At 42.9% G+C, this 13,398-nt stretch overlaps 1 protein-coding gene across 1 annotated transcript in view; it reads right to left on the reverse strand.

The window, feature by feature from the left end:
• DNAJC3 (DnaJ heat shock protein family (Hsp40) member C3) overlaps positions 1 to 13,197 on the reverse strand; it is a 31,205-nt gene extending 18,008 nt beyond the window's left edge. The window contains exons 1-4 of the mRNA XM_083800469.1: positions 13,018 to 13,197; positions 7,830 to 7,940; positions 4,646 to 4,770; positions 3,538 to 3,612 (exon numbers count right to left, since the gene is read on the reverse strand). Coding sequence (XP_083656595.1) covers positions 3,538 to 3,612; positions 4,646 to 4,770; positions 7,830 to 7,940; positions 13,018 to 13,099 — 393 coding nt within the window. The 5' untranslated portion in view covers positions 13,100 to 13,197. The remainder of the gene's footprint in view (positions 1 to 3,537; positions 3,613 to 4,645; positions 4,771 to 7,829; positions 7,941 to 13,017) is intronic.
• Between the last annotated feature and the right edge of the window lie 201 nt (positions 13,198 to 13,398).

Genomic DNA, 13,398 nt, shown 5'->3' on the forward strand with positions numbered 1-13,398 from the left:
ACGAATGCTCCTCAGCCAGCCAGTCCTGTCTTGGGTAGAAACATCCGAAGAGAAGAACTGCTCTGCTCAGCAACCACGTTAACTCTGAAGAGGCTTAGGGTCCTCAGGAAATTTTCCTACATACTCTAAAACTGCACAGAAAGAATTAAAAGGTTTTTTTTTTCTTTCCACAAGTACACATTAAAGGATAGGTTTACTATTTTACTGGCAGAATGTTTTCAATGATTCTTTTAAGATATACACAGAACTGTCGCTGCTACAAGCTGGGAAGTTTACCTGTCACCCTGCTCTGAGATTTTCTTACTCCCTGTCTTACTGCTCAGACATCTCTTTCACGAAGCACAACTCCAAGCAAGAATGGAGGAAGGATAGGAAGAAAAAAGGCATTTCAGCACTTCTACTGGGATTTGACAAACTTCTGACATATGCTATGAGAAAATAGCTCATTACAGCTTGCAGCTTCTGGTAGGCAGGGGAAGCAACACTGACTTTTAATGCAAACATCATACAGGGAAATAGAAACTGTCTTCCTTCTACATGCCTGTCTTTGAGGAGTTCATCTAAAACCACTCTCCTTAGTTTCTACACCTCGACCTGGTTTCTCCAACTCAAAAGTAGGGAACATTTTAAAAATCTGATCCCCTGCCTTAAAATCAACAGCTGACCATCAAACAAAAACAAATCACCATCAGTGAAATCATGAGATATTGTCATCCAAGGGAATACAATCTACTTCAAAGAAGGCTGGCTTCACCAAAAGAAAGCCTCTCTCACCCACAAAACTATTTTCTCAGGAAAAAAAATAACACTGAAGGTAAAAACCTATCATATTTACCTCCCTCTGGTTCATTTTTATAAACATATGATGCCCTCAACCATCTACATTAATGTCCTGCAGTAAAGAAAGCAGGTGTTTTTCTCCAAATTAAGACTTCCCTTGCAGTGAAGAAGAGGGATAGTTTGAAATACAGCACCTTCTTACCATCTTTATATGATATCCAACTTCTGCTCGCTGAAATGTATGACCAGACCACGACATGGCTACTGTGACTGTTTGCAGACCTCAAGCATATGTACAACAAATGTAGGATAGCCAAAGTCGCACTGCAAATTAAATCCAGGTTTGGACACCTTCATTTGCTGCTGTACTGTGTGCTTACCCTGAATGACTACCAACTAAGTTGGTAGATATGCAGCCAACAAATTAAAATGCTGGACAGCTATTCAGATCTTCTACATTCGTAGCCAGAGAGCAGAATCTGAGGTTATATACCCAGTTCACAGGTAAAACATACAATTTTAGGTATTCAAGACCAAAACTGAATTCTAGTCTAAAAGCTATTGAGACCCCACTAGCACTTCTTTGGGTCACATTTGCACAGAAGTAGAAAGAATTTTGATTTCAGCCTACAACTTACTCCTTTGAGGCTCTTGACAACTGATTTATGATCTGAGTCAAAGTTTCTTAGTGACTGTTTACCTCTCCTCTGTTGCTTTTGGTAGCTAAGATACAGAGTCCTAATATGTCCAAGTCTTAAAATCATTTAAAAACCACTTCATCTCTAACAGCCTTCCTCCTTTTTCCCCATCCTCTCATGTATACATAAAGAATGACACAAACACAGAACATTAATAGGCTTCCATAGTACTATGACTGATTTCCTCACATCTTGAGATTAAACATAATTTCATACTGAAATGTAAACACATTGTCAAAATGAACTAGGTATTTTGCACACAGAAGAACTCTTGAGAACAACCAAATTGTCTATCTGAAAGATTTAGAAGCAAGCAAGGGATATTTCTTACTAGTCCTCCAAGGAAATAAGTATTCTACTTTGGAGCCAAGATACCCAAGACAACTTAATTCCTTCCACCATATGAATAAATTAATCTATTACAAAGGATTGCTTTAATATCATCTTAGTCTGCACAAATACACTGTAACACACCACTTGCTGTAATCACGAAGGAAGTGCATAAGCAATATTGTTCACAGAACCAAGGAAACTGGCACTAAAATTTAGGACCAATATGGTATCTAAGTTAGCCACTGAGAAGAAACTCTGTTCTGCTCCAGATTTAGAGCTCAAATGAAGACTGAAACGGTTTGACTGAACAAAGGCAGCAATCTAATTTTATTTTTTCAGAATTTCAGCTGGTTTGGGAAAAAAAAGCCAAGCAATTTGACAGTTGACTGGAGAAGCATTTCCATATGCGGTATTGAGCAATACTCAGAGAGCTGTGAAGAGATGGGTGCACAAACTCAGAACCAACACTGACATCACGTCGCTGCTAGTGCAGCAACTGTCCTCTGTTAATCCGAGCTGAACGACATTCTCCCACAGTGCAAACAGCGGGGCTGCACTGCAGCCAGACACGCAGCTGCAGACCGCACGCTCACCCTGGGAAACTTACTGAGGTAGCAGCAGCGAGAGGAGACGCTGCTATGTGAATTTCAGAATAAACCACTACCGTTTTGCTGCAAACACAAGAGTGCCCGGTGCATTTATAACTGCAGTAGTCACTCCTCCCCAGCTGCCCTGAGAAGCGTACACTAATTGTTCTGGTTTTGTCTTACATACTCACGAGTAACATTCCATTAAGCAGCTCTAAGCTGCAGCACAGAACTGCTTTCTCCATCACACACGACAAAGAAAGCCAACAAGACAACATCAGTTACACTTGTAAATTCTATTTATTTTGGTATAAAGGACAGGCAAGCTGTTCAAACTAGCAAATACTGAAGAGAAAACAAATACAAGAACCAATCTTATTTATTCTCCTGCTTACAGAAAATTTGTGAGGAAAATGAGTTCCACATATTATCTGAGGATGAAGTTGATTTTGTTCCAGAGTTTATTTTTACAGCGCGAGGCTGAAATAACGTGTAAAATACCCACTGAAACAAAAAACAACCCACGTGAGTTTTAGGTGAGTAATAGCCAACTGTACTTGCATGGTAACTCAAAGCACTTTTTGATAACGGAAAGAAAGTGTTCTCAGCACTTTGACAAAGGCTAGAACACTCCTTCACAGGTAAGAGATGCAGATGTATGCCACTGAATTAAATTATTTTAGCATCACAGTGACTAAACTAAGAGGCCAGGATCCCTCTGCAACCAGTGGAAAGGTGGCCTGATCCATGCATCCTGCAGTCATTTCCCATTGTCACCTGAAAATGGTGATGCAAATCAGTGTTCAATTACGTACTGAATCCCACATCACCTTTCTGAACCGAGACTGCTCTCTAGCACAGGTGTCACCAGGGAGAGATCTCAAAGTGTTCGGCACACACACAAAACCAAGACTTTACAGAGTGCTGTGCTACTTCACGCAACGCCTTCTTATTTTGACTTCACTTCTCCAGTCCAACTTTATCATTTGTTCATGCAAAGTGGTCTAACTACAACACCTTTAAAGGACAGGGAAGACTTGAACTGTGGTTTATGCACACATTCTCTAGAGCATCAGAGCTCAGAAGCCAACCGTAAAAACAGAAACATTTCTTCAATTCAGGTAAGTTGGAGAACTTACCACGTTTTTAAAGTCATCCTCCGCTTCATCAAATTTTCCTTGCTTGAGCAGTAAGTGTCCTCGCTGTAATCTTGCCTGAAATTAAATAGAAGACAGTTTCTTTCAATTTACACATGGATCCTCAGGAAATTATGAAAATTTACTTGTTTCTTTTAGCAGAAAAAATGTTTCATTTTACTACAGCTAACAAGCTAAATAAGAAATAACACCACCTGTCCTTTGTCTTTGTAACGTTCTTCTTAAGAGGACTCTGACAGTAAAGAATCACTTCACACCATAATTGAGGACCAAAGTATAGACATAATTTTTTATAAACAACTGTAATCCTAAACATAATTGAAAAGAACTCCTTTGAAAAGTTGCACAAAATAAAGTGAATGTTTACCTTACTCCTTACCTTACTGTCCTGACTACATGCGGTCGTAGATTTAAAAAAACAGTAGAAATAAATTATTTTAAAAATTCTCATATTGGGTTCTCTCATTAAACTTTTCGAATAATAGAAGCTACGTAATATGACAAACTAATGATTTGTAAGATTTTGATTTAGGATGAGCATTTGCATACAAGAAGTTCAGCATTTGCTCCTTTACTACAAGCTATATAGGACACGGAAAATGGAGATGAGAGAATGAGATGGAGAGGGCTCCAGCAGTCTCCAACCAGTGAGGCAGTCTCTCCCCACACAGTAAGCACAAGTGAGCAAAAGCTAGCTCAGAACTTGCAACAGCCCCACAGGAAGGCAGTGAGACTAGGACAGCTCCCATGGAAAAGAGAGGCCTCACCTCAGCTGCTGGTCAGGAGGGCAGAAAACAGAGGCACCTGCTCTCTCCCCCCCCTGCACGGCCTGACAGAGGAGGAACGCATTGGTACAAGCCCACGAGGAACGTGCACTTAATAAAATCACAAGTTACCAGAGGAACTATCTAGACCACAGAGTCAGAATATTTGCAAATTCTAGCACATACCCCACTGCTACTATTTTATCCTATTTAAAGTTTTGAGTGATAACGTATTTTCTATTTCTGTTTAGCAAAACCTGGAAAACAGCCTCCTTTGAAGTATTTTCTAATACACTTGAACAGTTTCCAATTCCAATAATACTTACTGATGTGAAGTCCTGCTTTAATTCCACCACTTTACTTAAATCACGAATTGCTGCTTTAGATTTCCCCATGGCTAAGTACACTGTGGCTCTTCTGTAATAAGCAATGTAGTTATCAGAGTCTCCCTCTGCAAGCGAATGAACAGTAATCAGAACACTATCTCAGAGCAACTGAACCTTTGGGTACAGCTAAACTTCAATGACTAAAAACATATTACCTGAGTTTTAAGCCACTGGAAGAAAAAAATTGCATTTATCACTAAAACATTTGTTCCAAGCAATTTGTAATGCCGTTTAATTATTTAACAATGAGGATTACAGAAGCACAGTACATTGCTAATAATTAAGACTTTGGAAGATGAAATATGTACATCTTTTTAGCCTTGTGCTGGAAAAAAACCAGTCCCCACGTACTTACCCTTTATCTCAAACTGCAGGCCTGCATTTGAAAGCAGGTTAATTCGTTATTCTCCTTCCCAGCCCCTGTCCATCACACAGGAAGCAAACAAATAATCCCCAAACGAGCAATATGCTAGTCCAGTGTCATTACAGATGAACAAACCCTTCCTATCATCCATTTAGACAGCAGCAACTTCTTTCTAATATTAAAGTGGGCACCAACACCCCCTCCTAATGGGGGACAAAAAACAGGTACTATATCAAAACCTGCAGGCTAACTCCAAGGCCACCACATTTCATGGTGTCTGCTGCTCAGACTTCCAAGATCCTCCAGTTTTAACACTCTAAGCCTACCACATATATGGATACCCCTACAGGAGGGGAACATAAGCTTCTGAAAACAGTTTTTTTCTTAATATTCTTCTCTACAAAGCATTTCAAAGAAGCAGACAACAGTTACTCTTGGCTCTCAGGAAAAGGTAATTTAGAGCTCCCACACAACCATACACGGTGCAAGACACACAATTTACTGTCCAATTAATTATACGTATGAAAATCCAGAATTTGTAGACAAAAACATCCACATCTGAGGAACAAAACAAGGACGTCTCTTCCACACCTCATCTGGGACTGAAGCTCAACTTTAAAATAAATGAAACAAAAAAGTGTTGCCATAAATCTTAAGGCAGGTAAACAGCTTCATAGCTGGCCACCTCCAACACCAAAATGCTAGGTTAAATCTCTCTGGAAAAAAGTATCTGCGCTCTTCCTCTGCAATCCCTTGGCTGTGGAAATATTGATGTCTAGCACTGGATATTAGGATATTATTGAATAACAACCTCCATGTTGTATGCACCTTGTACTTGATTTCTGTAATCAGAGTGTAAATTCAAATATTACTACCTTTAAGAGAAGGAAACAACTTAGTGTTAAGTCTTATTGCACATAACTCAATGCGTAGAGTACAACAAATCCAAAGATGAAGTTAAGGAACGTTATTCCTACACAGAGGAAGAAAGAAGATAGCAAAGAGCTAACCCAGAAAGCACATTTCAGCATCAGATAGTCATCCTTCTGACAGTCAGAAGTAACAGCAATGAACATCAATCAGCATTTACCCAGAGAGGTACACCTCGCAGAGGTGCCAGCAACTAGACAGAACTGAAGAGTTAAAAAATAAAACTGAAAAGAAGAAAGGGACAGCATCTTTCTTTAATACTAGATGTTAGTAAAAAAGAAAAACATGCTGGCTGAGGTGAGACAAAGAGACCGGTTTACCTCACTTTTTATGCTAGCACAGTATAGGCAAAAAAGGATTAGAGAAATTTCTTCTCCCCTCCTCTACAAGCACAGCAGGCAAATCCTGCTCAAACTCCTTTCAGAAAGGCAAGACATGAAGAGGAAAGAAGTGTGACGAAGGTTCAGGCTGTCAGGCTCAGAACAGCATCCAACTAAAAATCCCAGGAAGCTAACAACAGATGTGGTCATGCCGTAGTTCTGCTTTCTGCCAGCTGCTCGAGCACAGCTAGCCAGGCAGAGGATTTCATTCCTTGCGGGCACCTTGTTGCCCCACTTCCCCCTCTGCGACACCACCAGCACTGGCACGGCCACGCACTGAACTGGGCTGCTCAGCAAATCCATGTTAAAGCTTCCCGACCAATAATAAAGGAATAAACCACGCTGCTAACATTAGCTCTGCTCAGATCCCACGGGAGCGCTTTGGCAGCAACACAAGAGGCAAGAGGACGAAGAGAGCAGCTCCACAGAGGGAGGTTCTTCCAGGGCACGGCAAGAGAGGCTCCCTCCACTCTCCTTGCAGAAGAGGAGCTTATAAAACAAGGAGAAAACACTGATAGCTCGGAACCAGCAGTATTTCAATTACATTTTATTTTTAGACCAAGGCATAAATAGAAGTGCCTCAGTACAACTCATTACTGCGTAAGAACCCGGCGTTACTATTCTCACGGGGAGAACACCGCACTTGTATACACACACGTTATAACCCGTCCAGCAAGCCGAACAACAAAACACCCAACCGCCACCACCAAAAACGGGTAATTGAAGAACTGCAGTGTTAATGGACACTGCTCTTTACCGGTGCTGTCTGCCTCTGTGTTTCAATTCAAGGACTTGAACCATCGAACTTCCTTGAAAATTTATACACGTAGCATTTAACTTCTCAAATGGCTGCAAATGCAGAACACCACAATAGGAACTCGCTCACTTGCTGAGTGTAAGAGTGGGAGACAGATAATATACCCTTCGCTACCCGTCCAACGTGTCAAACTTGTAGCATCATTTCCATTGCGATACTACCCACTGCAAGACCGAAAAAAGAAAGTGAGACTATTTTTACTGCCGAGGTTGTGTGCTTTGTTTTATTTTAAGGTGTTGAAGAAGAAAGAATGGATAAATCCAGCCTTTCAAAACCAAAGATAAATTCTGATCTCGACGGGATTAGATACAGGGAGCACCTCATCAAACGGTGCTACAGTCAGTCAAATGTAATTGCTGCCATATAACTAGCTCGCAGAACAGCAGCGACTCAGCGTGTTCACGTATCGCGCAGTTCATTTAACAGCCTCTTTTATTAAAACCAAAGCATAAATATTCCACGGGAGCTCTGCTGGCTCCTGCTAAAGACCAAGCAGCTGCAAGAAGGTGCCCCAACTTTGGTGACTCATGGACTTGCAAGAAAGCAGGCTACGTAATGAAGCAAATGCTAGCATAAATACATAAATAAGCCAGAAACGTTTCATTGCAAATGTCACTTTCTTCAATTACATACCTATAGCCGCATGGAAGTGAGACAAAGCATCTGCTAGCTGTCCAGCAGCCAGTAACTTCTTTCCCATTTCAAGTTGTTTTTCTACTTCAGCATTTATTCCACATTCAGCTCCTTGAGGGGAAACAAGAATAATGCTCTGAATGGCCAGGTTATTATACCAAATAAATACAATAACACAACATACAAACATTGGTAGTGATAAGAGAAGCACAGGTGATGCCTTCCCATACTACAACAACGTGCAGCCTAAGGAAGTCTCAGCATGCCATCCCCTCCCCAAAAGGATGTCAGAGCAAAACTCCATGACCCTACTGATACCTCAGGACTCTACTGAGAGCTGTTGGCCACTTCAGGGCTTGGCTTATCTACTGCATTTTTGTCTCATCTTTATTATTTCCAAGGCAAAATGTTTCCAGAGAGCAAGCTTTGATATAAACAATTATTCTCTTTCCATTTAACTAGTAATATAAAACTTGTACTTGAGTGGTGTGTTTTAGAAGGGGCAGGTTTTTAGCTCAAAACTGATGAACTGCTGCTGTTCAACCACCAGGGAAAGACGACTGTCAACAAGGGAACACCTGATTTTAAGCCCATGCTGTACATACATTAAGTCAGCAACGGTGTTTTTTCATTTGTACTGCTTCCAGCATTCTTTAAATCACAATAATTTCACTATAACTTGTCAATTTGTGACTTAAAACATGCACGCTATAAACAGCTTTCTGACAGCACACATTATGCACGAATTTAAGCAAGGTCAATACATTAAAATCTTAAATAAATACACTGCCGTAGAAAGCAACGAACTACAATCACAAGGAAGCAATTTCTTTTACTCAGGTCTTGTATTGAAATCATCAGAAGTGAACTAGAGAGGGACTCTTCATCAGGGAGCGTAGCAATAAGACAAGGAGTAACGGTTTTAAACTGAGAGGGTAGGTTTAGATCGGATGTAAGGAAGAAATTCTTCACTGTAAGGATGGTGAGGCACTGGCACAGGCTGCCCAGAGAAGCTGTGGGTGCCCCATCCCTGGAGGTGCTCAAGGCCAGGCTGGATGGGGCTTTGGGCAACCTGGTCTGGTGGGAGGTGTCCCTGCCCATGGCAGGGGTTTGGGACTATGATCCTATGAATTAAATACAAAAATTCAGTAGCACTTTGAAGTTGGCTCTTAGTCTGCATGAAAACGTTACACTACCCAGACACATGAAAAGAAAGCATATCAGAACTCCTCACACTGAGAGGTGATTAAACAACAAAGTAGTATTTGTAATGAAGGAACAGTAACTTCTGATCACCAAGTCATCAACATTTTAGGCGTTTTCAGCATCCAAGATCTCGTTTTTATTTTCCCTTCCCATTCCTTAATACAGTTCCTAACTTTCAGTTCCACATTGTAAGAAAATTATTGAGCTGTCTCTACTAAAAGTGACAAAAATGTCCTCTGTATCCACTGAAAAAAGCTCTACCTCTTAAAAAAAATTGGTGATAAATCAAGTTATTGGATTCAAAGGCTTCAATTCAATTGTTTGCATTATATCTGTAACACCAAACAAATTTCCTTTTTTAAATTAATGGAAACAACTACAAAATAAACCCAAGTTTCCTTTTTTTTTTTGTTTAACTAGAGGAAATTAAAACAGTAATATTACTTATCATACAGCCCATTTGGGGAACTTATTAAAAATGCATTTTAAAATCCATTCTGGGTGTGTACAACACTGAACAAATATAAATAGCTTCACTGACAATATTGCAGAAGTATTTCTCGACAAGTTTCTCATAGGCAGTATTTGGTAGCTTTCGTGTGAATTTCTCATTTACAGGAAAAAATGGACACTTCGCCTTTTTTTCTAGCTTAAAGCTTTGATCACTGAGTCATCCAATGTCTTTTAAAATGCCAAAATAAACAGTAAGGCACAAACAAAAAACACACACGCCCTTGGAAAAACTCCAATTTTCCCTGGCTTCGGAAGCGTAGCAGCAACAAATCAGATATCAACCACAAGCAGGCTGAAATATTTCATATGAAATAACAAAATTTACCCCCAAAAATGAAACAAAAAAAAAAAAGAGCTTCATGCCTCCTGCCTCTCCCAACATATGAATATCTAAAGTCTCTCAGAAGTTGTGCATGTGGAGCTGGATGCTAGAAGGGGGCTGTAGGTTACTGAGGCACCTCCTGACCACCAAAACACAGCATTCAAGTTTCACAGCGTCTCGGGTTCCTTACGGAGCATCCACGTTTCACATTTAGTCACATCAGCGCTGCTCTAAGAATAGCTTCCACTACAGGATGTGCCTACAGCGTTCAGCGCCCTGCTTATGTGTTACGTTCGTAAGGCACGGCAGCCACACAACACAGCTGGCAGGAGAGATCTTTTCCCTTGAAAATACTGAAGACGACAACAGCAAATAAAGGAAATTAGTACAGTGGCTGTTAAGGGTTAATAAGCAGGAAAAATTTGACCCCACCCACTGCTGATCACCACAAATCAGTGAGGGATCTCCAGGAGCAGCCAGTGGCACCGTGAGCAGTGGCACGCACCACGACTACTGAGGAAGGTACAGACCTGATGGCCAGGCTGTTCACTCGCACAAACACAGCGCTTACTTTTTGGCAGCAGGCAGACAACGGCTCTAAAGCAACCACCCGTCGGCGGACAGCCGAGGGCTGCCAGCAGACACAGGAGCCAGGGCTGCTGCCGCTAAGGGACCGAGTGCCGTGCAGCCTATTTAGGTACCTACCCCCTGACCCCAGAGCAGAGGGGTCCACAAACCTGCTCCAGATAGCAACTGGTACCAGTGCTGACACCCTACAGGAAAGATAAACGGGTGTAGCCAACCTGTTCTTCCAGTTAAATGCACTCACTAAAATAAATGAGAGCTTCCTGGTAGGATTTCTGATTTATTACAGTAACTGCTGCTATTACGTGCTTACCAAACCACACGAACTCCCAGCCCCAGCATCAGTCTCACCCCTAAAGAAAGAAAGCCCTCTAACTTCAGAACTGCTTCAGGGTTTTACACTAATCTGTACATTCCCATCTTTCTCCCTACAGAATTTTCAACTTTTTTTTTTTCAATTTCATGCCCAAGCTAGGTAACAGGACTATGAAAATAAGACTGGGTACCAGAAACACAATTTTCAATGTCACGTTCTTCAAGGAAGAAACGTGCACGCCACTAAACTTAATCAAAAAGTGATCTGAACTTTTTTTTTATTATTATTTAAACAGAGGAGTTCAGTGATTGTTTTGTCACGTGAAGAGGCAGTCCTGCTTTTGGGATGGTTTTGATTAAAATGACCCTTCTGTAAGCATGTCGGCATGTTTTGCAGCAATAAGAATGAACAAAGGAAGAAGTGGACATGCAATCAGAGCTTCAGGGCTGATACAAAAAAGCTCACAAGCGGCCTCAGGGCACAGCAACCTTCCTCCTCCCCGTATCCAGCTGAAGTGTGTCCAGTTTCCATCCATGCAGTTTTTACTCCCTAAGTTTGCAACCAAAGTTCATAAATATAACAAAGCTAGGCAAACCAAAAAGCCAAGAGAAAACTCATTTCTTCCTCACAAAACTTGTGGAGAGATGAAAAAAACCTTTCCAAATTCAGGGCAGAAACACATGGGATAGGGGCAAGAAGGTTGGTGGGCTGACAGTAATGAACCGAGCGCCGTATACTTAGAACTCGTTTCTTCTTATTCTCCTTACTACCTTTCCTTCAGGGTGGAGAAGGGAAAGAGGAACAATATTTCTCTATCCTCCCCAGTTGCCTCTTTTTGCCTCTGTTTGTGTGGGTGAGCAGCCACGAAGGGGAAATGTTCCCAAGGGGCAACCTGTGCCAAATGGGAGCTCTTTGGCAGAAGTCAGGGTGCTCAAGGGGAAAGGATTCAGGAAACAGGACAGGAAGGGATGAACTGCAACTTCCCACGACACCTCGTATCCCAAAACATTTCTGACTGAACTCGTTTACTAGCCAGATACAACTCACATTCACAGATATTAACTGTACGGTACGAAGGTAATACAGGCTGTCATTGATCCACGAATCAGATGGCACAAGGCAGGCTTCCACAATCAAGACAGCAGGATGCAAATGTAAATGCAAATATTAATGCGTTTGAATTCAAAGACCAGTGATATTTTGGGGAAAAAACGTATTTGAAGTAGCATAAAATCCCTAAACCCCTTCAGTGCATTTCCTGGAAAATGAACTCATGAACTATAACATAAGTAAGTTCAGTAAATAACAGGTTATGGTTCTGGACCTTAACTTAGTACTTCACTCCAAAACATCTCTATTAAGTGGATGTTAAGAAAACACACCCCAAATTAGTAACGTGACTTTAGTATTCCACGTAGCCATTGACCTGTATACTTGAAATAGGTTGGCAACACGAAATGAAAAATCCTCAACAGCCACAATCTTTGACAACAGTGTTTCTCCTCTAACTTTACCAGAACGGACATCCAAAAAAGCAATTCAACACCACAGCATATACTCTTGGGCTACTGAGCATCTCTGCTACACTACGATCACGTTGCCTGTTGACCAGTTGATGCAATTAGTAGTTCAGTAATGAATTTTTAGTATAAAGGTCAGTCTGGAGATTTAATTCCGAGTACTGACAGCTTCAGTTCCACGTCAGCCTGCCACCACCAGCATGAAGACGTTTCTCAGGTTAAACTCTGACTGCCCGTGCAATTGCATGACCCAGTTAAGAAGTTAACAGGCGCCTGTGAACGCAGGTGTGCCTGCACAGGTGTTGCTGACAGCGTACTCTGAAAGGAAGCAAGGCCACGGGGGGTGCAGATAAGCTGCTGCCCCGAGCTTCAGATACCAATGGGGACACCAAGAGAAGGACCACAGGATCGTTAGGGGTGGGAGAGCCCTCCAAGATCACCTGGTCCAGCCATCCCCCTACCACCAATGTCACCCACTGAACCACGTCCCCAAGCACCACGTCCAACCTCTCCTTGAACACCCCCAGGGACGGTGACGCCACCACCTCCCTGGGCAACCCGTCCCAATGCCTGACTGCTCCTTCTGACAGAAATGTCTCCTCGCTTCCAGCCCGAACCTCCCCCGGCGCAACTCGAGGCCGCTCCCTCTGGTCCCGTCACTAGCTATCTGACAGAAAGGCCCGGCCGATAAGGCAGGCGGCCCTGCCCAGCCCGCCGGGCGCTCACCGTGGTACTGCAGGTCGAGGAGCACGATGAGGAAGGGCAGCGCGGGGCCCAGCCGCCCGGCCGAGGCGGCGGCGCACACCATGGCCGCCCCACGACCGCCGCGACACTGGCGGCGGAGCCCCGGCCTCGCGGCTCCGGCTCCGGCGGGGAGGGTCGTGGGCGCCGCTGATTGGCCCGCCGGGCGGAAGCGGCGCCGCTGATTGGCCCGCGAGACGGAAGCGGCGCTGGGATGGCGGAGGGAGGTGAGGCCGATGGTGTCAGCGCACATGCGCAGTGTTGGCGGGGCGTATGTGTGGCTGGCAGCCGCACGCCCCTGCTGCCCTAACCTCGGCGGCGCATGCGCAGTAAGGCGGAGCGACGCCGCTGCGCACGGAGGGTTCC

This window comes from Anser anser (genome assembly GCF_964211835.1).
Source record: "Anser anser genome assembly, chromosome: 1".
NCBI classification, from domain to species: Eukaryota; Metazoa; Chordata; class Aves; order Anseriformes; family Anatidae; genus Anser; species Anser anser.